General features: G+C 40.4%; 1 protein-coding gene across 3 annotated transcripts in view; it reads left to right on the top strand.

Annotated features, from left to right (window-relative positions):
* wu:fj29h11 (uncharacterized) overlaps positions 1-27,018 on the top strand; it is a 42,637-nt gene that overhangs the window by 11,247 nt on the left and 4,372 nt on the right. For all 3 annotated transcript variants that reach the window (XM_062442907.1, XM_062442906.1, XM_062442908.1), the window contains 34 exons: positions 1,172-1,352; positions 1,441-1,607; positions 1,690-1,833; positions 1,921-2,099; positions 2,860-3,032; positions 3,125-3,349; positions 3,437-3,546; positions 4,287-4,505; positions 5,631-5,757; positions 5,851-6,073; positions 6,279-6,426; positions 6,677-6,854; positions 7,004-7,181; positions 7,581-7,707; positions 7,797-7,916; positions 8,434-8,584; positions 8,672-8,784; positions 9,159-9,309; positions 9,556-9,804; positions 10,362-10,574; positions 13,899-14,080; positions 14,314-14,497; positions 16,507-16,649; positions 18,248-18,429; positions 19,186-19,445; positions 19,597-19,834; positions 19,919-20,102; positions 20,927-21,053; positions 21,901-21,981; positions 23,248-23,433; positions 23,534-23,802; positions 23,921-24,069; positions 25,437-25,521; positions 26,369-26,483. In XM_062442907.1, coding sequence (XP_062298891.1) covers positions 1,172-1,352; positions 1,441-1,607; positions 1,690-1,833; positions 1,921-2,099; positions 2,860-3,032; positions 3,125-3,349; positions 3,437-3,546; positions 4,287-4,505; positions 5,631-5,757; positions 5,851-6,073; positions 6,279-6,426; positions 6,677-6,854; positions 7,004-7,181; positions 7,581-7,707; positions 7,797-7,916; positions 8,434-8,584; positions 8,672-8,784; positions 9,159-9,309; positions 9,556-9,804; positions 10,362-10,574; positions 13,899-14,080; positions 14,314-14,497; positions 16,507-16,649; positions 18,248-18,429; positions 19,186-19,445; positions 19,597-19,834; positions 19,919-20,102; positions 20,927-21,053; positions 21,901-21,981; positions 23,248-23,433; positions 23,534-23,802; positions 23,921-24,069; positions 25,437-25,521; positions 26,369-26,483 — 5,761 coding nt within the window. The remainder of the gene's footprint in view (positions 1-1,171; positions 1,353-1,440; positions 1,608-1,689; positions 1,834-1,920; positions 2,100-2,859; positions 3,033-3,124; positions 3,350-3,436; positions 3,547-4,286; positions 4,506-5,630; positions 5,758-5,850; positions 6,074-6,278; positions 6,427-6,676; positions 6,855-7,003; positions 7,182-7,580; positions 7,708-7,796; positions 7,917-8,433; positions 8,585-8,671; positions 8,785-9,158; positions 9,310-9,555; positions 9,805-10,361; positions 10,575-13,898; positions 14,081-14,313; positions 14,498-16,506; positions 16,650-18,247; positions 18,430-19,185; positions 19,446-19,596; positions 19,835-19,918; positions 20,103-20,926; positions 21,054-21,900; positions 21,982-23,247; positions 23,434-23,533; positions 23,803-23,920; positions 24,070-25,436; positions 25,522-26,368; positions 26,484-27,018) is intronic.

Below are 27,018 nucleotides of genomic sequence, written 5' to 3'. Positions count from 1 at the left end.
CATCTTGACGGCCACCCACTTGTACATGCTCTGGGATTATCTTTACACTGTGTGTGATATTATGGGAATTTTCCATCATGGTTAAAGTAGCATTCAGGTCAACGTGATATCATAAACACCTCCGTCTGTTTATCCGCTCATTTTCCATCATCATCTGAAGCACATTATTGTTTAAATTACTACATCATTGTAAACTAGAGCTTTTAGATTTAAGTTAATTAGAAGTGAGGAGCTGAAAAATGCAAAAGCAAACATAAATATAGGACATATTTTATTTATCAAAAATGCACACCAGGATTGTGGAAATAAAAAATGCTGTGACAAAGGTCCGTTTCTACCTCTGTCCCAGGCTAACACAGAGAGTTAGTCAGCATAAATGCAGCACTGTGAAAGTAACTAATTATTCCTAATTGACAGAAAAAGGGCAAAAATGCAAAACAAGTAATGTGGGTTACGTGAACTTATGTCACTCCTGCAAAATGAAATCCTTACAATAGTAACAGTGAAGTAAAGGGATCATTGTTACACTGTAGTTGGCAATGCCGTAAAATCAAACTCTATTTGGGATAAAAGATACAGTGCAGATTATGATTTTTAAAAGTATTCCAGTTGATCCTAAGTTTTTAATATTGATCATCATTCTATAACTATTATCTTCATCTGTTTTTGTCTTTTAAATTTCTTTTTCTAACTTAGTTTTAGTCTCTCTTGTATTAAAAGTCATGTCTTTTATTTCATTTTTACCTTTGTTTTGTCTTTTTTGTAATCTATTTTAAACTAGTTTTTTACTCTAACTTTAAATAAACCCTTTTCTCTTATTTTTCATGTATTTATTTTCTCTTGTTTTTTTTCTTTCGTGCATTGGTCTCCATTTTTTTTCTTTTTTCTTTTTTCCTTTCTTTTTTTCTTATTCTTCTTATTATAATGTGGCAGTGCTCATATTTATTTATTTATTCATGTGAAACAAACAGACGGACACTCGCGCTGAACTGATACATGTTATTTAAAGCTAAAACTTGGAATAACAATAATTAACAACAATTACATTTGATGCCTCAGCTTGAGGTTACTTAAAACACAGTCTATTCATTTTAAGTCAACAGTTATTTATAATGTCATGTCAATCATCACCACGTATCTGACACATCCTTTTATATCATTTCCATTCCAGCACATCCAGAGCTTCCTGGTGCAGGTGTCAGGCGACCGGCTGGCGAGGGTTCTGTTCCAGCTGGCAATCTGTGGGGGCTCGCTGGCTGTCCCACAGGACCTGGTGCCCAAAGATAAGGCCCCCAAAAACAACCAACAATCTAAAAAGGAGGACAAAGCCGCCACATCCCTGCCCAGTGAAGGTATCAGTACAGGATGTACAGAAGAGTATCGTCTGCAAACATATCAGCTTATCTAACGCCTTCTAATAATAATATCTGTGTCTCTCAGCCAAGGTGAAGCAGTACCTGAAAGACAACCTGTCCTCTAACAACTCGGCCATCACTTTGGCCCACATTGCCGCTCTGGAGAAGAAGTTGAGCAAACACTTCCAGGTCAAAGACTTCCCGGCTTTAGAGCAAGGCAACTTCTTGGACTTCCTGGTTAAACACATTCAGGTACGAGTTAGATTTTTATTCTACCGTTTTTTATCCCAGTGTTTATTTTAGTGTGTAATATATATCTCTGGGTTGTGTGTAGCTGCTGCAGGACGCGCTGGGTTCTTCTTTGATTCTGAGCAGCAGCAGCATGGACCTTGCAGGCAGTGGATTCAGACCCAGCAGACAAGACGTGTTTGAGTTCATCAAACAGTGCGGCAACATAACCTCCACCGATCCAGATGAAGTGAGTCAAAAACACATGAAAAGTGGAAAGATTGTCTCTCATATAAATATTCAGGAACATTGGTAACACCCATCTTCCTTTTCTCAGCTCTCCCACATTGAGTCTGTGCTGCGTTCCCACTACAAGGTCAGAGACAGTCGGGACCTGGGCCACGGTACTCTGCAGATGCTGGCCAGACTTGTCCAGCTCCAGAGAGATCTGGCTGGAGGAGGACTGAGCCCAGTCTTCTATGAATCAGCCCTGTTTGCCAAACAGGCCAAGTCAAGGTTAGCAGTGTATTATCATTTGGAGCCCCTCTGGCCCAAACCATTCCAACAATGGACTGAACTATATTCTGGTACAAATGCACATATTGGACTTACAGAACATCCAGTTTACTACAGCAAGTCTGGTCAATGTTAATCACTTCAGTCACGTTTACATCTTAAAGCCTTCTACTGACTATAGTTTTTGTCCCTTGCACTGTTTCTGAACAGTTTTTTTGTTTTTGCACAGAAGTTTTTTGTCTTCTTGTTTCGTCTTAGCACAATTTGCTTTGCCTGTGCACTGTTTTGACTTGTTTTGGCCCTGTTTTGTCTTGTTTCCACACTGTTTTGTCTTGTTTCCACACTGTTTTGTCTTGTTTCCACACTGTTTTGTCTTGTTTCCACAGTTTTGACTTGTCCTTGCACTGTTTTGAGTTGTTCCTACTCTTTTTTGTCTTGTCTTTGCACTTTATGTTGCCAGCCCAATTGCACAAGTTAAATGTTGCACCATTGGCCCTAGAGAAATTAAATTTTTTTCCTCACTGTGTACTTATAGTATATATGGATGGGTTGACCATAAAGTCCTTTTAAGACTTCTGACCAGAACTGTTGAGTTAAAAGAGTAGAAAATGTGATGTAAAATTGGACGTCATGTTTCAGTAGTTTTTGAAGGGCTGTGAGATGTAACTGGGAAAATGCAGATCCACTAGAATTGCTTCCTTTTACACAATAAGTTGTTCCTCTCTGATCTTCTTGTCTTTCACATCCTTCCCATGAACAGTGCTGAAGGTGGGATTGGGTCAGTAGGGTGCCTAGGTGAGATGTCCAAGGGCCAGGCCCTGGCCAGCTTGCTCTCCTGCCCTCTGCTGGAAGATTTAAGTCAGTGGAGCCAATGGGAGCTCATCTTCAAACCCCTTCATGGTGCCCTCAAAGATTTCATCGAAAGAAACGCAGGTTAGGGTGACTTTCTATTATAGATAATGTGTACTACAGCTGTTCATGTTCAGTATTCAGTATTGTTAACTGTTTGTTTCCTCACAACACAGCTGATACAGGCTTGGCTGCTCTGGAAGTGACACCAGGTTTGCTGCTCAGGATCACCACGCACACAGGAGACAAGTATTTCTCCAACGCCGCCTCGACCCTCGACCCCATCGGCACAGCCGGCCACCTCGTATCCATGGTGGTCGCCGACGGGATCGACAACGCTCCCACAGCCCTTCTGGCCAATCACATGCAGAGCTCCCTGGCGGCATCTGTGGCAAAAGAAGGTAGAGATGCGACAGAGCTGCGAGATTAAAGTCCTTTCAAATTTATTTCAGAAATTCATTTCACAAATAAGAGTTTGTCTTCTTTAGATTTGTCCCGGGCTGATGAGGACGTGTCGTGTTACAGCACGGTGGCCAAATTCCTTTTAGGGTGTTTGACGCGAATCCCCACCAGAACATGCCAAGCTCTTCTGCAGCAGGTCAGTGGCACGGCCTTCCTTGTGTAGATCACAGGATGAAATCATGTCCTTTGCATTATTTCTGGTGAGAAGTCGACAGCAAGGACAGATAGTCCTAGAAGTGGATGTTGTTAAATTCATCCCACAGCTGCTTAAAAAAGGCTCGACAGGAAAATAATAATTCTAGCTCTGATATCCTGGAGCCACCCTCATCTACTTGCAATCTAATTGGTGCTTTTAATAATCTACGCATTTAGGCTCAGCTCGGAAACCAGTAGGCGGATAGCATCATTAGCCGTTACATCCAGCTATCCAGAAACCAAGCTATTTATGCTTGGACTCTATAGATAATGATGTTTTTGCGCTCATTTCTTTAAAAGTGTCAGGGCTCAGACTGTGTAATTAGGAAACATTCTTCTCTGACAAACAGATGGTGCACAGCTTTTCACAAACAAACAAACAAAAAAAGCAACATTTCAGTGTTTCCACGACCAAAGGAGTGGGCAGATTTAGCCTGTGAATTGAATCTGCTAAACCTAAATTGCTGAGGAGGTGGTTGATATCAGTCTTCCAGTTGTCATGCCAACCACTGATTTTTCCAGCAAGCCAGTCTGGCAAGATAGATGCAGCGGCTTCTTGAATTGTTGGTCATTATAGACTCACTACAACATAGTTTGCATGACCAAAATCTAAAAAGAAGTGTGTTTCTGTGGTAGCTCTGATTAAGAAATGCTGTTTATGTTCTTGAATGTGATCTCCAGGTGTTTTTGGAGCCTTTCTCCCGCGTCTTGGGCCAGGCCAAGTCCAAACAGGTCCTGATGGCCGTGGCCCAGTCCGACCCGAGGCACATGAACTGCCTGCACCGACTCGGCATCGTCATGGGCATCACGGACTGGATCAAAGACTATCAGAAAAAGCTGACCTCGCCACAGATCCAACACATCAGTGTGCACACAACAGCACCTGTGGACCATATCAAGGTCAGAATACAAGTCCGAAAATAAAAAGCAGTGCTCAGATCAGACTGGACGAGTCATATTTCAAACTGTGAACTGAAAACTCTGTATACAGTTGTTGACGATATCTGTTGATGACATAAAAGTCTGATTCATAGGGAGTCTTTTACATTTTGAGCTCCAGCATCAGTGGAATAAAGATGAGCCATACTTACCATTGTGGCTAAACGAAGAGTAATAATAATATAGCACCACTTACAGAAAGTTCAACTTAATACAAACAAAAACCAGTCAAAGAATTGGCCCCAGTGAAACTGACAAGTAATCTCTGGGCAATGCAATGACAGCACTGCCACAACCATACAACACTTACAGGAACGGGTGAGTGGTGAGTTTAACCCTGACTGTTGATAGGATTAATGCTGGTGAAACAGACATTATACCAAATTAACAATGTGAGTTGATGAAGTGGGCTACAGTTAATTCCATCCCTTTCAACCACCAAAAGACATCAGGTCATACTGTTCAAGGTTATTTTTCAGAGTTATAGCAAAGTGAAGCTTTTCTAACAGTATGAAAAATTACTTTTAAGTTTCATATATGGTCATTAAATACTAAAGAGACACGTTGGCAGTATAGAGAAATATGGAAATAAATTCTCATATAAAAGGTGATATTCAAATAAAGGCAGGTAGCTAATAAAGCACGGGCAAAAAACAATTGATTAGGGTGGAATTACATGTAGCTTACTTCATAAACGCACATTATTAATTTGGTATAATGCTTATTTCACCAGCATTAATCCCATCAACTGTCATGTTAAACTCACCACGGTTCTAAGTTTCTCTTTGTTTTTTAAAACCTACTTGTTTCCAGTCGCTTCCTTTTTGTTGCACTCCTGATTGATGTTCAGCCAATTCAACGCTTCCTGATTTGTTTCACAAAAAGGGAACCCTGCAAAACATTTATTGGGAAAACTCAGGAGGAAGTATAAAGTTTTATTTTGAGAGCTTAACAAAATGTACTATTAGAGAATTTACAGTATAATGAGTAGCCATGTCATATTTACTGTCATGTTCCTCTCTTCTTGTTTGTCTTCTGGTCCTGGCGAACTTGGCTTCTAACGCTCTCTTATTTTTGTGATTTCAGTCTAACCTGATGGATTCTGAGAGCAGCAGTCTGTCAGCTCTGAACATGAGTGAAGACGAGTATTTGGAGGATAACATCATGGACACCAGCTTTGCCTCCTCCCAACTCAACCACAGCCTACAGCAAGGTAATTCAAAGTAGTTCAGCAAAATGTAAATTGTCTGTCTTAATGCTTTTGTCAGCTTCCATCTTTCTTATCTATCTTTCTATTTTCTTGTAGTCAACGGTGAGCATGAAGAAGAAGCGGAGGAGGAAGAGGATGGAGAGGAGCTGTATGAGTTTGCCTCAGTGCCTAACGGAGAGACATCAGACGTCAGCAGCGAAGTTGAAGGAGGACAGAGTGAAGAACAGTCAGAACTGTCTGATTCTAACGAAAATGAGACTGCAGGCTGCCAATCAGAGACCACATTAGATGTTCATAGAGCCTTGATTGAGGAGATCAGGTTTGTAACCATTCTCCGCAATGTTACCATCAGTTACATTAGCCAAAAAAAAAGATGTTAGTTCCGTTTCGTTAGCTAAAAATGAGTTACATTAGCCCTAAAAAGTGACGTTAGCTACATTTTGCCATGCACTACTTCGCTCCCAAAAGTAAAGTTAATCTTTTTTTTCTTTCTTCTGTTTCTTCTCATTTATTGTCTGTCACAGGAAAAACGAGTTTGGAATCGGTGTTGAACTGAATGCCGCAGGCCAGAAGCTGATGAAGGTCCAACAAGACAGGCTGGGACGAAGCTTGGACCGCCTGTCCACCGAACTCTACAGCAAAGACACTCACTTTGTCCTGGAGCTCATTCAAGTGGGTTTTATTACATTTACACCACGTCAACACCTTTACTTTTCATCTTTGCTGTATTTATTTACCCATATTTATTAAGATGGTTAAATATTTGTGAAGGATCATTCCAAGTATTCCGTTAAAAAAAACAAAAGCAGCTGTGATTTCGTGATTAGAATAAAGATGACACTTCTGAATTTAAAGGGGTTACAGTTTAATTTGAAATATTTCTAACTATGTCGAACTCTATTCTCATATTTCCCTATTGTAGAATGCTGATGACAACAGTTACCCATCAGAGGCTGGTGTCGTTCCGGCGCTGGCGTTCGTGGTGGAGAAGGACTGCATCACTGTTCTCAACAATGAAACCGGCTTCCAGGAGAAGAACATCAGGGCCATTTGTGATGTGGGTCGCAGCACCAAGGGCAAACACAAATATGGATACATCGGTCAGTATGCATATGATTTTATGACTTGAATTCGTATGAACCTGGTATTCGAACATCTTATTCCTGTTATTTGTCACAGCAATTGAAAAGGAGTCACTACTAAAAAGAAATATCATGGGTTATTTAATGATGCTGATTTTGTTTCACAGGACAAAAGGGCATTGGTTTCAAGTCTGTGTTTAAAGTCACAGACTGTCCTGAGATTCACTCCAATGGCTTCCATCTGTACTTCAACAAGACCTGCGGCCCCATGGGATACATCCTCCCCCACTGGACTGAAGATGAGAAGCCTCTGGAAGCACAGCTGAAGGACTTTAACCAGCAAAGGTTAGAACACACATCATATTTCAGAATTCACAAGTCTTTCCATCATTTTCATATATATTTGATATATTTGTAGCAACTACAGTAGCTAACGGTATAAATGTGAAAGTGTCTCCTACATGACAGCAATATTAATACATCCCAAGTGTCTGAAGGAATAAATGGTAAAAGAATAAATATTATTAAATATGTGACTCTCAGAGCTGCCTGCTAACATTTTGTAGAGCAATGACACATTCAGCATATTTACGCTTTAGTAGTTTGTATTCCATAACAGCCTCTGGAGATGTCTCGGCAGAGCAGAAGAAGAAGAAACCCACTGATGTATCTATTTTTAAAGCAACAGTGTGTTTGTCACGTTAGAGCAACAGTACATTTGTTCTCTCGTGTTTCTCTCCTCAGCTGGACCACCAAGATCTCCCTCCCTCTGCGCTCCGAGAGCCATCAGACCCGCAACCTGTTCCACGACGTGCACCCCTCCCTGCTGCTCTTCCTGCACCGCCTGCGCTCCATCACCATCTACAATCAGGTTTCGTGTATTCGCAGTTTTTTTCGAAAGTCATTCCCGCAGGTGCAAATAAGCAAAACAAACATTAAGAATCGCTTGTTTCCCTGCAGAGCGAGAAGCGTCACGTGACAATGACTCGTAAAGACCTGAGCCACAACGTGTTAGAGGTGGAGCACACGGAGGGCATCGAACGCTGGCTTGTCGTTAAAACCACTCTGCAGCCCAAGAAGGTAACGCAAAATGTCTCTCGTTTCGAAACTGTCACCGTTATCATATCTGGAAATTTCAGAAGTTGACGTCTCTTTCTTCATTCCGTCACTCCTGGGGAATGATTAAAATTTACTGCAGCATTTCTCTGACACGCAAATGTTCCTCCCTAAAAGTCTGCTTCTAGCCGGAAAACTCAACTCATTAGGAAGGGATTTTGGTTCCGACATCCATCAAGTATATATAACAAAAAAAAAAGATCCAGGAGCACATAAACACCAAACAGATTCTTATCATCTGTCAGGCTCAAACTGCTCTACGATCCCTGCTACTCTTTCTTCTGCAGATGTCTCTCTCTTCTCCCAGCGGCAGCTATATGTTACCTGCAGTTAGGTTATGTAACAGAAGAACTGACACGCTCTGCGCCCCAGTTCATATTTGATCTGTTTTCTGACAGCCGCAGCGTTAAGAAGTCAGATTTTTCTGAGAGTTGCTGTGTATCTGTGTCGACACTGATTATTCCCTCCCCCCCCCCAAAAGATCAAAGGGGACGTCGAGTCGACCGAGCTCGCCCTGGCTTTCCAGCTCGGCACTAACGACACAGGAAGTGAGATCGTGTGCCAGCCTGAGAAACAGCCCGTCTTCGCCTACCTGCCCCTTCGCAGTTTTGGCTTCCGCTTTATCATCCAAGGTGAAATAGCACTTAAGACATTAGAGCGCCCTAATTGATGACACGCACTTTGTCTGCACTCATACTTAAACTCATTTCTTCTCCTAGGTGACTTTGACATCCCTTCTTCTCGGGAGGATGTTGACAGAGACAGCTCGTGGAACCAGTGGCTTCGATCTGAGATCCCACAACTCTTCCTCCAGGCCATGGAAGTGTTCACTGTAAGATGAGCTGAGGAATATAAATTTAAACAATCACTGCAAGGAATTCAGATTCATACAATTAGTTACAGTCTTACAACAGCAGACTTTATGAAGACAACGGGTGAACATGGAGGAAGTGTTGAGTTGTTGCATTATTAGGAAACAGCAGTAACAGCAAATTAAAACAGGGAGATTACTGAAAAATGGTTGAATATTAAAAACACAGACCTATCTCTAAATCTTATATAAGCCTGTTTCAAACAAAGGTCTCACTCTCTTGCAGTTAAGGTGAATCATGGCTCATGAATAACATACTAAAGTCATGAGAACTAGGCCTTGACTGTTGTTTTTTTCTTTGAATCTACTAATGTCAGATGTGCTCTTTGTTCCAGAACCATCCAGAGTTCAGAGGGATGAAGGGCCTCTGCCAGTTCCTGCAGTTTATCCCCCTCCCTGACGAAGTGCTGGACTTCTTCAAGCCTGTTGCCGGGCAGATTATTCAGCTGCTCAAGGGCAAGGCCTTCCTGCCTACACTCAGCTCAGGTATTTAACTTTAAAAAACATTAAAGGTTTAAAGCATTGAACTAGAAAGCAAAAAGGCACCTCTTTCTATGTAGTTAGTGACTATAAAACTTTATGTCACTCTCAGTTAATGTGTGTCTAGTCTGCAGTTTGTGTTTGTCGCTCATATCCTGCCAACATGTGAAAATTGGCCAAAAGCACTTGATGTAAATAGCTGCACTGTGTCTGTGTCAGCCACATTATGGAAGTCCCTGCTCTCTCTCCCAGATGGTAAGGTTGTGTACAAGCTGCCGTCCCAAGTGGCCGTCTGTCAGGACACCGTGATCCGAGACGTGATTGGAGGAGACGAGCTCGAAAGGCATCTGTCTCTGTCCTATCTCCATCCCGGGCTGAGTCCCGCCCCGCCCACCTCCCTGCTCTCTCACCTGGGGGTCCGATACCTGAGGGGATCCGACGTTACTACGGTAACCACAGCCATGGCCAAGGAACTGATGAGAGCGGGAAGCATCCATTCAGGTGTGTTCATCAGGGGGCATTACAGGTTACATGGTGTGTGTTCACTGTAAAAACACAGGAGCTGTTATGCAGTGATGACTTTGGATTTATTATGAGGGTGCATATGTTACCATGAAGGGGTCTGTGGAGATGTAGAACACATAAAACAGGGAAAATGAAAGATAGAAACATGGATGCTTTTGTATCTAGCATATAGATGTATCTGGTATATAGATTTTGGTGTACTTTGCTGTATAATATTGTGAATTAATGAGGAAAAATGACCTATATCATATATGAACACAGTAAAGTGACTATAAATGCTACTACAATTTGCCTCATTAACATTATTTCTGTGTGAAACAGCATGGTTGGAAACCACGTTTTAGAATAATCACTCAAATTGCTCATCAAAGCAATATGGATATTGATTAATTAATCAGTGCACTGAAAGGCTACCCTCATCCTGACACAGCTACTCATGGATTTTTATGTTGTAACATTTAAAACCTGACTCATTTTCATTTAATAAAATATACATTACAGTGACTGACACCAAGCCTCTGTCTGTCTTCTAGAGGGTGGACTGCATCAGCTAGCTAGGCTGCTGGTTTGTAACTTCCGAGCCATGGAGCAGGGCTATGGAGAGGTGGACTCCATCTTGCAGAGTCTAAAGGATCTACCCATAATCCCTCTGGCTGACGGACGTTTGGTGGCACTGAATGGGGAGGGAGTGTTCTTTCCAATGGAGGAAAACAAGACCAAGAAAAAGAAATCCGTGGCTCAGACTGGTAATTATATAACTTCAGTGTATTCTGAAACTATTTATTCAACTTTTTTATTGCAAGAATATATTATTCTACAGTATTATAATAATATATTCCCCCCTGAGTTAAAGGCAAGGATGTGAGTACACCTGCATCTATACTTTTAAAGGAAAACAATAGTTCAATACAGTTTTTCTTTTCATAGCTTGGGACACAGGTTCTGTTGGATATGATAACTCACCAAGAACGCTACATCATCATTAAAAATAGGTCCAACATGCAAATGTACTCACACCCTCACCTTCACCTGAGGTAGCCCATTAGTGGATGAAATGTTGTCAAGCGCATATGGAATAAAATCCAGGCAGTCTGAATATAGGCCAGTACAGTTTCACAGGTTTCCAGTTTCCAAAAATGTGATAAACTGATGTAGGAAACTAAAAACATATAAATATGTATCACCCTGGTGATGGTGAGAGGTGAACATGCACAGCTCTCCATCTGTGCTCCGAAAGCTCAGCAGTGAAATACTTGCAGAGGCTGAGAATGATGGTGATACATAACAGTATACATATAAATAGCACTTTGAATTACCTGGTATTCTTTTCACTGAAGATACTCTGACAGTGTAACTCAGGCTGCAGAGCGGACTCAAACTTTCTTGTTACAGAAACAGAGGCTGTGTTTGTCTCTGAAAGGACCTGCGTCAACAGCTGCTTCTGTCCTTTTTAGAAGTCAGCATCTTCACAGACAGTCGGGGCAGAGTCGTAGGTGTATGACAGGCATCACCTCTCTCTAAGAATAAGCAAAACACTCACATCAGAACATGCGCACACACACACACACACACACACACACACACACACACAGAAGCCACCGGTGTTGTGCGTCATCGCATTCAAAAACTGTAGCCAAAGAAAAGGTTTAGAATGGCAGGCATGAATAATTGATTTCCACACTCTGATGTAAGCATCTCACCACTGCAGTTGGCTGGATTTAATAATGATGTAGTGTCAGTGTTTTGGTGTCTTTATAAGCAGCACAAAATGATTTTATAGGACTCAGAATTGGTTCTGCTTTACCCTCTTTTATTGTTCTACCTCGTTTATCATCTCACTCCACTGCTTCACAAGAGCATCAGAAATCAGAAAATCCGGTCAGGCAAATACAGTGCAGTTCATTATTAACTTACTCTAATGTCTGTGTTAATTCAGTGGTATTTGTTCATCAAATATAGGGCTGGCACTAATGAGTTTTTTCTGTATTGATTCGTCTGTTAATCTAAATCAATGGATTTATCATTTGGTTGTTAAATATCAGAAAAAAGGGGAAATGGCCATCACAGTTTCTCACAGCCTAAGGTGGCATCTTAACAATGTTTCTTTTGTCTAAACAACAGCCTAAATTACAAATATATTCAATTTACAGTAATATAAAACAGAAAGCAAAAACCCTCACATTTGAAATGCTGTAATAATTTCTTTATTATATGTATGTATAAATGTTTTAGCCACATTAGCAGCATAATTCTAGCGCTAACAGTGTAGTTTGGTTGGTCCATCACTTTGCTCCACACTGATATATTTGTACTGCTGGATGCACTGCCATGACATTGTGTTAAAATATTCATAATCCCCTCAGAATAGACTGCAACAACTCTCAACTCTTTTACTATCAGTGACTTTTTGACCTACTATATCAGGTCAGTGTTCTAATTTGTCCACCATTTTTCTTTTTAGACCAAATACCAGCAAAACTTTGGCATTCGCATCGAGCTCAACTGTACTTTGTGTTTAGTGCTAATTTAAAAAATGTTAGCATGCTAACAAGCTCAACTAAAATGGTCAAAACGAAAACCTGTTAGCATTGCCATTGCGAGCTTGTTATGCTAACGTTAGCATTTAGTTTAAAACACTGCCGTGAGTCAGCACATTGTCACAGAGATGCTAGCATGACTGTACACTCTTAGTTCTGCTGTTTGACGAATAATGAAATAAAACAAACAACCAAACAATTAACTGAATATTAAAATAGTTGTCCATTTCTTCCAACTATGATGAAGAGATTGTTTCATCACTAAATTAATATTTTAAGGAGAAATATTTTACGCTAATTAAGTTTACTCAATGTAAGGACTGCAAACCTCTGTGACTCTGGAGAAGCAAGTTTACCTTTGCTTTGAATTAAGGATTACATAGTCTTCACAGAAACTAACTTGCATACTGTAATAAACTTGGCAGCATGCAGCATTTAGCATGCAGGGAGGGTCTAATGAAAGATGCAAGCTGAGAAATGAAGGATTTTTTGGAGCCATTCTTTTTTAATCTCTGAGTGCCCCAATTTTATAGAAATGCAACACTAAATCACTTGTATATATCTTAAAATAAGTATGGAGCAGCAGTTATGCAAAATGGAGAAAGCTAAAGTATCACAAATTCTCTGTAAGCGCGTTCAGGCCTGAAAACTTGCCATTTTCAAGTATATGTGACCCTTCTGTCTCTGAAAACACAAAATGAAGAAAGAAATAAACAAATGGTTTGAAAGCAGACAGGAAATGATACACATCTCGACTCAGGATGCGTTTCAGGCCACAGAGTGTAGTTTGAGTTTCAGTGTGCGACACAAACCTGGAGCTGTGCTTAAAGGTGAAGTCAAGTGTGCAGAGATGTGTGCGATAGCTTCAGAGAGGCGGCCGAGTTAAACATGGTGTTCTTCTGAAATATTGAGCAGTACAGAGATCAGTGGGGAAACGCTCTTTCAGATGCCTGCCTGTAGAAAAATAGGTCACGGGAGGCTCTTTGGCTACACATTTTTAGGTGTATGTCTGTATGTCATTATATAGATACAGATATAATAATTAATTCTGTAGACAGCAGTTAGACTGTTCAATCAACTGTCCTAAAAGACAATTATGAAGCAGGCGATGAAGTGTTGAGATTGCCATCTGTGTAGTTTGAATATGTTTTAAATCAGAGTCCGAGCCCCACATATTCTTAATGTCAATCTGAGCCCTATTCACTTTTTTTTTAGCAATGTTGTAACGTTGTCGTAACACTTTTTTTAAAAATTTAGTTTTATGTCCATGTGAAACATTTATTTTGTGTTTTCTTTGTTTGTAACGTTTTATTGATGTAAAATTCTGCTGCTTTTCAGTATACTCTACTGCAAACATGTATTAATCAAATCAAATATAGACATACATATACACAATATACATTGTATTAGCGTGTTAAAATTCCAAGAATCTTTATATCTTTATAGTAAATTTAATTCAGATTCACAAGGAATCACATGAAATCTTATGTTCCCTAAGTTTCTTAATCTTATGTCGCCTCTGTGTGCATACAGGACCTTTGTCTGCCCTGTACAAGGATGTGAACGTGGTCCACCCCTCTCTGCTGAGCTGTGTGGACCCTCTGGAGAGTCAGCAGGTTCGAGAGCTGCTGAGAAAACTCGGCGTTCATGAACTGGAGCCTCAGGAGCTGCTGGAGCAGCACATCTACCCTTCAATACAGAACAACAAATGGAAGGTACAGCAGCACACTGTACATGCACTGCTTCCAGTGTCTGTCCATCTGTGTCAAAATTAATACTAAGATGATGTCATGCACATTTGAGCTAAAATAGTTTTCAATGTGTTATGTAAAAATGGGGGGGGGGGGAATATTAAAAACAATCAAGCCCATCATGTTTAACTTGAATGTCTCTTATTGTCCTACTCTTGCTCCTCTGACCTCATCCTCCCCACTGATTGGACTACCAGTCAAAGCCTGAGGCGGTGGTGGTGAGTTACTTGGTTTTCATCAAGCAGCATTCCTCATCCAGCCGGGAGTACTCAGACACTGCAGTACCCGTCCTCACCAACAAGGGACTGCGGGTCCCACAGCTGGACAGGGTGCACTACTCTGAGGAGTACGGCAACATCAACCTAGCAGAGAAGCTGCCTGGTACGACTTCTCAGTAGAGGCACACGCACACACATACTACACCTGTAAAAAGGTTGATGCAGTTGAATATGAATCCTTTGTTCTTATCCAGCTATTGTTCAGTATCCACATTGGCTCTAAAAAGAATGCTAAAACATCCGCAACAATCACCAAGGCTTGTTTCTGACTGTCCCCAGCTGGCATCCCCCTCGACTCCTGAGGACATTTTAGGACATCAGCTGTGTGTGTGTGTATGTGTGGACTGTGATGCTATGTGAGGTTTTGCTTCCATTGTTAGGGTTAAAGAAAGCACAAAATGCCTGGGAGTATTGAACAGAGCTGGTAGAGTGAGTGTGTGTTATATAAGTGGGAGTGGAGTGGACAACATGTCATGGAAAATGGATCAGAACACTCGGCCTGCAGAGGGGCTGAATACATAAACTACTTTTATCATCACCGTTCTTCCCATTTAAAGAAAAAAATTGGAAAAATGTTTACACATTTGTAGCAATATTATTATTATCAACACGATAATGCTATTGCTCCCCTGGTCATGTTGCATATATGCCAATAACTATACTCATTAAACACTTACATTTTCAGCATAATACAACTGCACATTTCACACTGAAGCATCTAAATATAAATTCAGCCATAAATTATATCGGAATAATTTGCACTTGCACCATATTAATACTACTACTACCACTACTAATACTATATTCTATACTTTAATACAGTAAACACTAAATACGCCACTTTAAAGTGATGTCTCATCATAATAAGTCATTTAGCTGCTGGAAAATGACATTACAGGAAAAGCTTTTGTTTTACAATGTGAAATAATTTCAAGTCAGTTAAAGTTAGTGTATGACGTACACAGTGTAATGTGTGAGACTTGACTTTGATTTACTGTAAAAAAAAAAAAAAAAAAAAAAATGTATTAACTCTGATATCATTTTTTTTAGGTTACTACAGGCAATATTAGCAAATGAATTAATGACAAAGACAAGTGTCAGTCTAACATCACTGGTATTGTTACTGCAAGTGGTTTAGTTTTGTATCGTTTCGTTTCATTACTTTTCGTTTAATATTGTTTCGCTTCATTTCGTTTTGTGTTGCTTCGTTTAGTGCGGTTTCATCACGTTAAGTTTAGTGTTGTTTTGTCACGTCACGTTTAGTGTCGTTTCGTTACGTTAAGTGTCGTTTTGTCACGTTACATGTAGTGTCGTTTCGTTACGTGTCGTTTTGTCACTTTACGTTTAGTGTTGTTTCGTTACGTTAAGTGTCGTTTTGTCACGTTATGTGTAGTGTCGTTTCGTTACGTTAAGTGTCGTTTTGTCACGTTACGTTTAGTGTCGTTTCGTTACGTTAAGTGTTGTTTTTGTTACGTAGCGGTTAGTGTCGTTTTGTTACTTGTTGTTTCGTTTCGTTACATATCGCGTCATTTTATTTAGTTTAGTATTGTTTCATTTAGTTTAGTTTATTTCACTCATTTTTAAATGTATGTAACGCATATGCACATATAAATTAAATAATCATCTCCTTTAGAAACAAACCTGACAAACCAAACCTTTTTGCCTCAGTTTTATATTTGTAAATCATCTTATTTTGAAAGCATTTTTTTAATGTGTAGTGTGTTATAAATGTTCAGCTCTTTTTCTAATATATTCCACAAATTGGTTCTGAAAAAGAAGAACGCATTTCTGATTAATCTGATTGGTTCTTACATACAGCAACTTTTCTTCTTCTTTTTGTTTTCTGTCTGGATTTACTGAGAAGCACAAAGTTACTGCAGGTGATTTTCTTCCCGTAGCTCTTAAAGCGGATTCAAGCAACAACAAATCATTGCAGCAGATTGCCTGCGAGACTCAATTAATTATACAAATGTTTCACATTGTTTTAAATATTAATCCATGTCAAAAAAGTAATGGGCCTCCTCATCATTTAGTCATGTTTGTTCACCAGTTTCTCCCTCCTATAAACACTTAACACTGCTACCTTTCTGCCCCCCCCACCCCTTACCCCAGGCAACAATTGGATTTTGCTGAGTCCCTGCTACGTGCAGACAGATGGCGATGTAGCAGGATGGAGAGAACTGTTCAGCAGCCTGGGAGTCAGAGACGGCCTCATCATCCGCAAAGAGAGACGAACGCTCACCGCAAATGAACTGGTGAGGAGGAGAGCTGTTATCTCAGTTATGTAGCGACCACATTCAACTAATGCTACAAGATTACTACGATATTAGCACAAAAAGCCGGACAGCTGGACAATAAAGGGCTACGAATGTGTTGTGTAAGGACACAATATTTACCAGTTGCATGGACACCAGACACAGAAAAGAATCTTCCCCCACAATAGAAACTTAATATGACTCATCAGGTTGAATAAGGTAGTGATTAAAGGATGAAGATATTAACCATTATGAGTCACACTAAGACTACAGAGATCAATAGCCGCTTTGGGATGAGCAGAAAAAGCAAGTGACCGACAGGACGTGTCACAGGCAGAGCTGAAGCCGCACTGGTCACACATTCCCGATGCCTGTTTAAGCCTCAGCTACAAGGGATAGTGTGTGGATTTGTTATGACACCGTCGGTCACTGTGAGACTGATGCTGCTGTCACGCAAGATGGGAAAGATGATAGTTTTACTATTCCTGCTTAAAGGAGATATAAAATGTACATGACAGGTGTAGATATTATGGAATCAGCTGTAAAACTACGTGTTTATTTCAAATCTAAAAGCAGAATGAAGTTTAATCATGTTAGTTATTTGGTATGGCAGACCACAACTTCTAGCTTCTTATTTGGGATTGATATTACTGTGTTTTAGTCAACAAAGACAACTAATTTTACAAAACATAATGAAAATAGTGGAAGAATTTCTGAAACAATCCATTGATTAATTCTTGGACTTCCTAGCAGCAGTTTGAAAAACAGTCTCGCCATAAGGTCCATTTAGTACCATTTAGTTGATAGAAAAAAACTAAACAGATCAGCTCCAGAATAGCTTGTAAATGGATGATGGGGTGAGATTTCAGTCAGTGAGTTAATCCACAACAAAAACATCATCATTCTCTGGTTCCAGCTTCCCAAATGTGAGGTTTTGCTACTTTTCCTCTGTTTAATATCACTGTTAACTTAACGTGTTTGATAAAACTCATTTGATTTTAAGGATAGGGTCGCACTTTTTCAAGTCTGTCTTAAAACAACAGTCATATGTCTACATGAACAGCGAAATAGCTTTTTCCTCACTGTAATCATTCCTCTTACTCATACTAGCTATTAAAAGATCCTCTTCAAATGTGCTTTTAATGGAAGTGATGATCCACAGAGTGTCCACACAGTCATTTTGTACACAAATGCAATTAAATCTGAAGGCTTATATGAGGCTTCATCAGTCTGAGTTAGTCATATCAAGTGGATATCTGCCTCATTTACAGTCTTTTTAGCATCAAATTCTCTCTTTGTGTTGTCCTGTTGAGCTGTGGTGGAAGTATAGTAACATAAAGAGAGATTTTGGCACTAAAAAGATTCATATTAGCTTCAAATAAACTTTTAAATGTATTTTTGCATACAAGGAGAACTGTGGATTGTGTTCCCCATCACCTAAACCTGTTTCAATGTTCATCCAGGGTGACTGTTGTTTTAAGACAGACTTGGATAATTGTAAACCAGTACTTCAATGGTATGTCCTAAGCAGTTCAGTTACTGGATGTGTTTTGTTAAAGCTGTACTCCTCTCTGTCTTTTTCCCCACTCCCCCTCCAGGCCTCCAGCCCCTGGTCAATGGAAAGTACAACATGGTACCAAAATCCAGGAGAGGACTGTGTGATCGATGACTACCCCTGCGAGGAGTTTCATGCCCTGGCCACAGCCCAGGTGCAGGGCCCTGGCATCCTGCAGCAGAGAATGACCTTGCTGGAACTTCTGTCGACCAACTGGGATACTGGGTAAACACCAACCCACATATTTATCCTCCTGTGTCACATTCTGTCTGCTGAATGTTGTCCCATTTGACAAGCAGGTGCATTCATCGGGTGCCATGTTTCGGAAACCTAATGGCCAAAAATAATGGCTTAGTCAAAGAAGATAATGGCTTTGGGGTTAGACAGGGTCAGGTAGAAATTCCCATCCATTCTACTGTGGCCATTAAGTGATTACTGGGGTAAAGTGGGGGCATTGTTTGACAGTTAAATGTGAGCGAAAAGCGGTGACACGTCAACCTTTTTGTTTGGGTTGGACATCGCCAGAGAGATCAGTGTGGGGGATTAATAAATCTGGATTTTGTTGCTCTTACCTCTGCCTCATCTTGTGAGTTACTGTTATAGTAGAGGACGGCAGCTCAGGTAAGGAGGTAAAAAAAATATATAGAAGCTCGACACACATGGAGCGAAATTGTCTATCTATCTAGTGCACTGGCAAGTTGATTTTTCTCTGGAGCGTAGATAAGAATTTCTCACTACATTGAACTCTAACCATTAATCACATGCTGTATAGAGGAATGTAGGTCACACAGTTGTACCACTTTCTCGAGCTGTCATAAGTAGCACCAAGATCACTGAGCCACAGATGAAGAGGTCGTCATCCATGCATTGTAATCACATGATCACTAAGTCATCTGATGCTATATCAAATCTATGTCTATGTGCAGATAATGCTCAATAATTGAAAACCATTACTCACCATAACCTTTCCCATCCTTCTAGACATTGCTACTCTCAGTACCTCACAGCCCAGGTGATTGACAGTGATGGACGACCTACCAGAAAGACCAAGTCCTCCTTCTACCACTACTTGTGTCGTCTTGAGTGGGTGCCAGCCTATCGCCTGCTGGAAGTGCAAAAGTTAGAGAGAAAGTACCTCTGTCCAAACTCAGTCTACCTGACCTCACCTGATATCTCCAGACTGCTGGGGACGCATGTCTTTTATGTGGACATGGACCCCAGCGAGTTCAGCAGAGCCCTAGGTAAGAATGTGTCCTCTATGGTGTAGATCTCTGTTGTCCATACAGTAGTTTTAGTTGTGGTTATTGGTGATCCTGTATTTGCTGCAGGTTATTTCAAATCAGTCAATCAAAAAAAGACAGTTTGTCCATCACTGTCTTTCCTGTCTTTTAGGAATGAGACAAACCATCTCGGTAGATGCTCTGATTAACTACCTGAAGGAGTGGTGTGTCAGACCACAATCAGATGACCCGGAGCAGAGACTAGCTGAGGATGAGTCAGAGGGGGCGAATTTCACCTCCACAGTTCAGCACATTCACAACGTCTACACCTATCTGCATACCAACTGTCCCCAGAGCAGCCTGAAGGAGCTGTTCCAGCATACTCCCGCCGTATTCATAGAGTACAACAGGTATGTCGTCAGCTGTATCAGCACACTGTTCGCGGTTTATGTCTTTAAACACCTGAGTACTCAAATCATACTTTGCCTCCCCAGGCGTAACGATGGCTGGTGTTCTGGGCGCTTCTACCACCTGAAGGAGGTTTGCTGGAGTGACCCGACGTCAATGTTCCAGCGCTACAAACAGCTGACTCATGGATCGGACAGCCCCTTCCAGGAGCCAAAAGTTCTGGCGCCTTTCTACCACCCGCTGGAAGGCATGAAAGACTTCTTCATGAGAGTATGCTGCTCTATTACTGTTTTACCAGAAATCTGTCTCTCTGTTTTCGTTAGCATGTATAAAATGTTTCGTAAACTCATTAAACAGTTTAATTTGATTGTTTGCGAAGTGTTGATTGTTAGTTGATGTTGCTACATCAAACCTTCTCTTAATTTTTGGCACGTCAGTAGTTTGCGGTGATAACGGTGGCAATAATACCACTCTAATTTCTCGATAGCTGAAATTACAACTTTCATTAGCTCTAGATTTTATTAGCTCTAGCTAGCTAGCTGATTAAGTTAGTTTAAAACTATGTCTCCAGCTGACTTTTTATATTTTCAGCAATCCCTTTTTGAAAGGAGAACCCTGTAAAAGAGTCTTAAATATACACTTGTTTGCTACATTTGCAAAGTAATAAACTAAAAGATTGAGGCTAAAGCTCTCAGGTAAAAAGTTAGCGCCCTTACCAGTTGATGATGCAAGTAGAAGACAGAAGAAAGAAAGAAACTGCTTCTTTTTTTTTAATTGCAGTGTAGAGCTAGTTAGTCCTACTCTTATTAATATGAGGTAAAATGTGCCTGTTATTCTGTTCTAGCTTACATAACTGTACTTGTTGCAACAATAGTGTGAGGAATAGCAGATGTAGTGTGATGCTATCTCAGGTAACGTTAGCTAGGGGTTACTGAAGTGTTAACTCCCCTGAATCCTAATAAAAGCAGGATAAAGCTCCAAATGATTTTACTCTGTCTGCACTTTGCTGTGTCTTAAGTTTTGATGAGCTGACACCTTACAACTAAACTTACTGACACTAGTCATCTGTCTGTGATTATATATTCTATGTTTAGCTGCTGAATGTGGACGACAGCCCCAACATGAAGCAGTATGTCGGATTGTTGGAACTTATCTGTTCATCATCTCCCATCCCAACTGCCGAAGTGCTGCAGGACGTGTCGGTGCTCTACGCCAGACTTGGTGAGGACACTCGCCAGTCTTTTGTTTCATAGGGTTTCTCACATTCAGTGACTCACACATTTCCTTCCTGTCTATATCCCATCTGTCTGCAGTTCATTATCTCTCTGCTCAACAACTGTTATGTCTCCCTCTTGAATAGTTTCTTAATCCTGTAGTTATATTGTCCCTCTGTTCCCTAATATGATATGATATCGTATGATATGATACTATACGATACAGTACAATACAATATTATATAGTGTAATACAAATCAATACGATACAGTACAATACAATATGGTATAATACAGTATAATACAAATCGATGAGATACAGTACGGTACAATACGATACAGTACAATACAATATTATATAGTACATTACAATATTGTATAGTATAATACAAATCAATACGATACACTACAATACAATATAATATGATATAATACAGTGTAATACAAATCAATACGATACAATACAATATTATACAATATAATACGATACAATACAATACAATATTATACAGTACGATACAGTACAATACAATATTATATAGTACAATAAAATATTGTATAGTATAATACAAATCAATACGATACAATACAATACGATAAAGTACAATACAATATAATGGTATAATACAGTATAATACAAATCAATACAATACGATACAGTACAATTCAATACAATATTATACAATACAATATTACAGAGTATAATACAATAGAAATCAATTTGATATGATATACAGTATGATACGATACAATGCAGTACAATATGATACAGTACTTTGTCAGGTTTTTTTTGTGTTGTATTTTTTAATACAACACAATACAATATAATACAATACTTCTCTGTATCTTTAACAGCTCAAAAGTGTAAAGTTCAACTGTCTGGAGACCTGGATAACATGCCTCAGCTCGATCCCAATTACTGCTCCACTTTGAAAGGTGAGTAGAAGAAACACATACATGTTGCTAACAAAGCCTTTCATTACCTCTTCAATCTATGTGTATGTTTGAATGACTGTCGCAGTGAGTTCACTTTAAAGTATTTGCTGCAAAAGAACATCATCCATGACCTGTCAGCGAGGTGCGTGTTTTGAGAGCAGCTGGAAGGAACTTGTCGCTGCAGGCTGGAATTATTTTACACCGGAGAATGAAAGCAATCAGATAGTTAACTTTACTGTCTGCAGTGTTTGAAGTGTGGTAGTAGCAGAGGGGATCCACAGTGCTAATTTAATCAGGGACTTTAGGAAAAAGCATGTGACTTCTCTCAAATAGCGGTCCTTAAAGGGGATTGGCCTAAGCGGGAAGCTTTACAGAAGTGAATGAGATGACCATTTGGCCTGATACAACAACATCTTCCTCTCTGAAAGTCAATCAGATGTGCAGCATACTTTTACATTTAATGCTGCTAAAGCAGATGCTCTGGCAGTGAATGTAGTTAGGATTATAAATTATACATAAAACAGATATTGTGTAATCTATTCCTTATGGCAAAGTTGTTCTTTGCCCAGAGCTACTGCTGTGATGTCACATATTGCACTCCTGTCAGACCAAAACTGGATACATTTGGAAAAAGGACCAGCAATATTGTCTTTTTTTAATTCCACACATTCTTCTTCCTTGTCAAAACCTGGCCCCTACATTACCCACAATGCAACATACATTTTGTTTTTTCAAACTTGTAGGCTACAGCCTCAACTGACCCTGACTCATGTGACATTACTCGAGGCAGTTTATCAGATTTCTCGTAGCTCCCTCTGGAGACATGAAAGACTTCATACACATTTTTTTTCACATAGTGGAGTTCCCCTTTAAGAGATGTCACATAACAGAAACATTTTTGTTGACGACCCCTTACATTTAGCTCTTAAAGAGTTGGGACTAAAAAATACAAACAGACAAAGCGTGTCCAAACTTATGACTGGTACTGTTTACAGCTATACAGTATAGTAGTATATAAACTTGTCAGATATAAATGAAGACATTTATCAGTTGGGCTCTAATTTACAGATAAATAATTTTTTTCTTCATTTTTTACAATCAGATCATTTTTATCTGGATTTTAATAATATGATGTGGATTAGTAAAAAATAATCCTTGGGTACTGAAAACAAAAACAAGTGTAGAGCAGTGAAGCATGAGTCCTCAGATTGTTTGAGACACAGTAGACCTTCATCTTCACCCTCCTCTTTAACTCTTTGCTTTCAGGTATGGTGTCTGACAAGAGGGTCTTCCCCACCAAGGAGAACACCTGGGTGAGTCTGGCACGTAAACCCATGATCGCTGACAACAAAGAGCTGGAGAAGATCTTTAAACCTCACAAGCAGGTCTGCCTGCTCAACCTGCCACCTGCAGAGAAGAAGACTGCACACAAGAGCAAGACTGGGACCTTTGGTATGCTGCTGATACATTCATCTAAAATTGTTGTCAATGCTAGATTGTTACTTTTGATTGAAGTACACAAGTGTAACAGTTATATATGATTGCCTGCTAGGAGAACAAACAAACACCATGCCTGCGTTCAATGAGGTGGACAGGTTTACCTTCATGGAGATCTGCGGTATCCGCCAGCTGTCCCACTGTGTCAACACAACACCCGATACTGAGAGCCTGAGGCCCTGCCCACCCATGCAGGCCATGGTGCGCTCTGTGATCCCCTACATCCAGAGGTTCCTCTACCACCACGACGAGCTGGCTGAAGTCTACAAAGAACTGGTGGACGACAACATTGGAGAGAAAATCAAACGACTTTCCTTTGCACAGGTCAGAAGATCAGAAGCTTGAATCCTTAAAGTAGATTCGTTCTCAGTGGTGTTGAATCAAGGTCTTGAGGGAGAAAAGCACAAAGATAATTGAGTCTACAACGTATGTTTGCTTACAGGTCGGCAAACTGTACATTCGCTACCAGCTGGATGTGGCTGACGGTGAGTATCCTGTGCTGGAGATACAGGATGTCATCTGTCTGCTGAAGGATAAGAAGGAGCTCTACATCCAGAAAGATCACCTCTCAGCCAGGCTGGACATCTGCAGGTTTGTGTGTGACGTTCCCCCATGACTAGGTCTGGGAATCGGTACTCAATACCTTTAAGGTATCGACCGAAATAAATGGATACCAAGTAATATCGAAACGTCTCCCATTTAACGATACCTGCAATCGATACTTTTTGCACCCAGAGCCAGAAAATATGACTATTTGTATGGTCTTGCTCACAGCCAATCAACACAAGCGTTCGTTGATTCAATGTGATGTGATCGGCCCACTGGCACAATAGCTACAACCCGTCTGTGGTGGCTAAGTCTCAGTGAATTTGAGTTAGCGCACTTAGCAGTTCAGCAGCCAAGATGCCACCTAAACACTCTAAAGTGTGGCTACACTACACGCATGTTAAAACCGTATAGAACCAAGTGCACAAAATATGTAATTGGTATCGAATGAAGTACTTGGATTGGTACTGGTACTGGTATTGTAATGTTTTAAACGATACCCAGCCCTACCCATGACTCACTTCAACAACCAAAGTCATCATTATCTTCATCTTTTTTAACCTTAATTTCATCAACTTAGGCCCTTTCCACATAATGCCTTGCTTCACTATACAGCTGATACAGAATAACATGGCTTTTTAGCAACAAACGAGCATCTTGAAATTATAAACAATCACACTTCCAAGACAGATTGCAATGTTTTATTCATCCAGGATCACAGATTTTCAACACTAGCCTCAGTTATTATATATTATATAAGCTGAATCATATGATCTCAACTACATTGTGACAGAATCCAACATTTTCTTAAGTAATGTGACAATGCCAACAGCAACACCAAACATCAGTTTGAGGTTTCACTCTCTTAAAGGGGCACTTCACCAATTTTACACATCGATATGAATTTACTCGTCATGCTGAGCCAACTGAGCCTATTACTGTATATAAAGTCATCCACTTCACCTTGCAGACTGCAAAGTTTGAGGTTGCATCATGGGAAGTGTAGTGTTCTTCTTTGGAGATTGAACCATAGTAAAAAATGAGGCCATCTCAATCTCTTCTGCTTCAATTTTGACCGTTCTTGTTTTAATTAAGTTATGCATGAAGGACCAGACTTTAAGATGCTATATTTAATTAGCATGATGCAGGACTGATAAAAACTTTACATACATGCTCCTATTAACAGGAACTTGAATATTATACAGCAACAAATAAAAGACTCCTTGTGATAAAATCCATCTGGTACACATTCCTGTATGTATTTTGGTATATGTGTGTCTCTCTTTCAAGTTATCTTGCAATACCTTGTAATACTGTCGGTGTGTGTGTGTGTGTGTGTGTGTGTGTGTGTGTGTGTGTGTGTGTGTGTGTGTGTGTGTGTGTGTGTGTGTGTGTGTGTGTGTGTGCTGCAGGGAGCTGGTGAAACTGTTCTGCACAGAGAGCGGCCACAGGAAAGAGCTGATGCATTTCCTGAGTGGCCTGATAACCTCGCTCAATGTAAGTGATACACGACCTCTTGGAGCATTGATCACTAATCCATATCCAGTTGAACAGGGGCTTTTGCTCGCTCGCGGTCCTTTCACAATCTGTCATCCTCTATCTTTTCTATCACACACACACGCACACACACACACGCAGAGCCACCACCGCAGAGCTGACTGTAGCTAGAACTAATAGGCTATTTCCCTGGAGGGAGTCACGTTTACATTACATGGCAACTTGCTCTCATTCCCCACTTGTGTTGATCTGTAGAGCAGCTCATGCTCAGCAGCAGAGACTCTGTGAAAGTCAGAGTTTAAAGGTTAACAACGTTTAAAACACTGATCCCTCTCTACTGAATATTCTGTCTCATTTGGCTTTCTTAGTGTAGCAGCTGCTCTGCTGCGTTGTGTTTAATCAGTAGAGAAATCTTAATAAAACACAGCTCATTTAAATAATTAATCTCTAAGTCTGGATTTGCCTGAGTAAATAAAAAAAGAACATTTTATGGATGTGACTGAACCGTAACACTCATTTAATACACTGGAGGCAGATAGATGACGCCTCTCAACTTATTACATCCGCTTATTACTTTAAATTGTATTATTCCAGGAAACTGATCGAACAGTTAGCGGCAGTACATGTTAATTAGTTAAACAACATTTTAATAAGATTCAGAACGTCACTGTTTCTATTGACGAGACAGGAAGGAGAAAAGCTCAAATCTGCTCAGCTCAGGACTCAAAACATTCAATTAGTCAGTTCTGTAATGTAAGCAGCAGTGTTTTCATTCAATGTGGAGTTTGTTATATAAAACAATTGTAATGCAAATTATCATCATATTTTTATTGACTCTAACTTGTAGGACCCAGGAGCTCTGAAGAGGTTTTTGAACAAGGATGACATCAGAGAGCTGCCCAGTGAGGAGGAGAAGTGGGAAGTCCCAGAGCCTCCCAAACCAGAGATCCCCCTGGACAGAGGTACAGAGAAATCGTGAGGTGTTTAAACATGAAAAACTCTGGACAGCGTGCGGAGAATCAAGTCTGAACATTGTCCAGAGTTCCCTTTCACAGATGTAGCACACAGCAGGAGATTGTCCGTGTCAGTTGTTGAAGAGACCTGCTGGAAATACTCTGTCTGGTTTAGGTGAGGGGTGCAGGAGGCAGGACGTGACACACAAAAAGTAATCCAGCATTTTTAAGCTTCTCATCAGATATAAATGACAGGAAGTCTTCACTCCCATTAGCGATAGCTCACAGCGGAGCGTTTCAGGCTCAGACAAAACAATGAAGCTTAGCCGGTCCGCGCCAGCTGCATGACAGAAACATCACACACACACACACACACACACCCACTCTCTCTGTGAATTCTCTGGAAAACAACCTGCTGTATCACATGTGGACTCAATCGGACATTACACAGACTTTGTTCTCGGGAGCCTGGTGGCTGGGTACAGTCTGTTTAATGTCTGCTGTGACTGATTCGGACATTTTGCGTTCACATATACAGCTCCTC

This window comes from Scomber scombrus, chromosome 21 (assembly GCF_963691925.1).
Source record: "Scomber scombrus chromosome 21, fScoSco1.1, whole genome shotgun sequence".
NCBI classification, from domain to species: Eukaryota; Metazoa; Chordata; class Actinopteri; order Scombriformes; family Scombridae; genus Scomber; species Scomber scombrus.
Note: the sequence above shows the minus strand (reverse complement) of the source record. Positions and strands in the feature narration are given on the sequence as shown.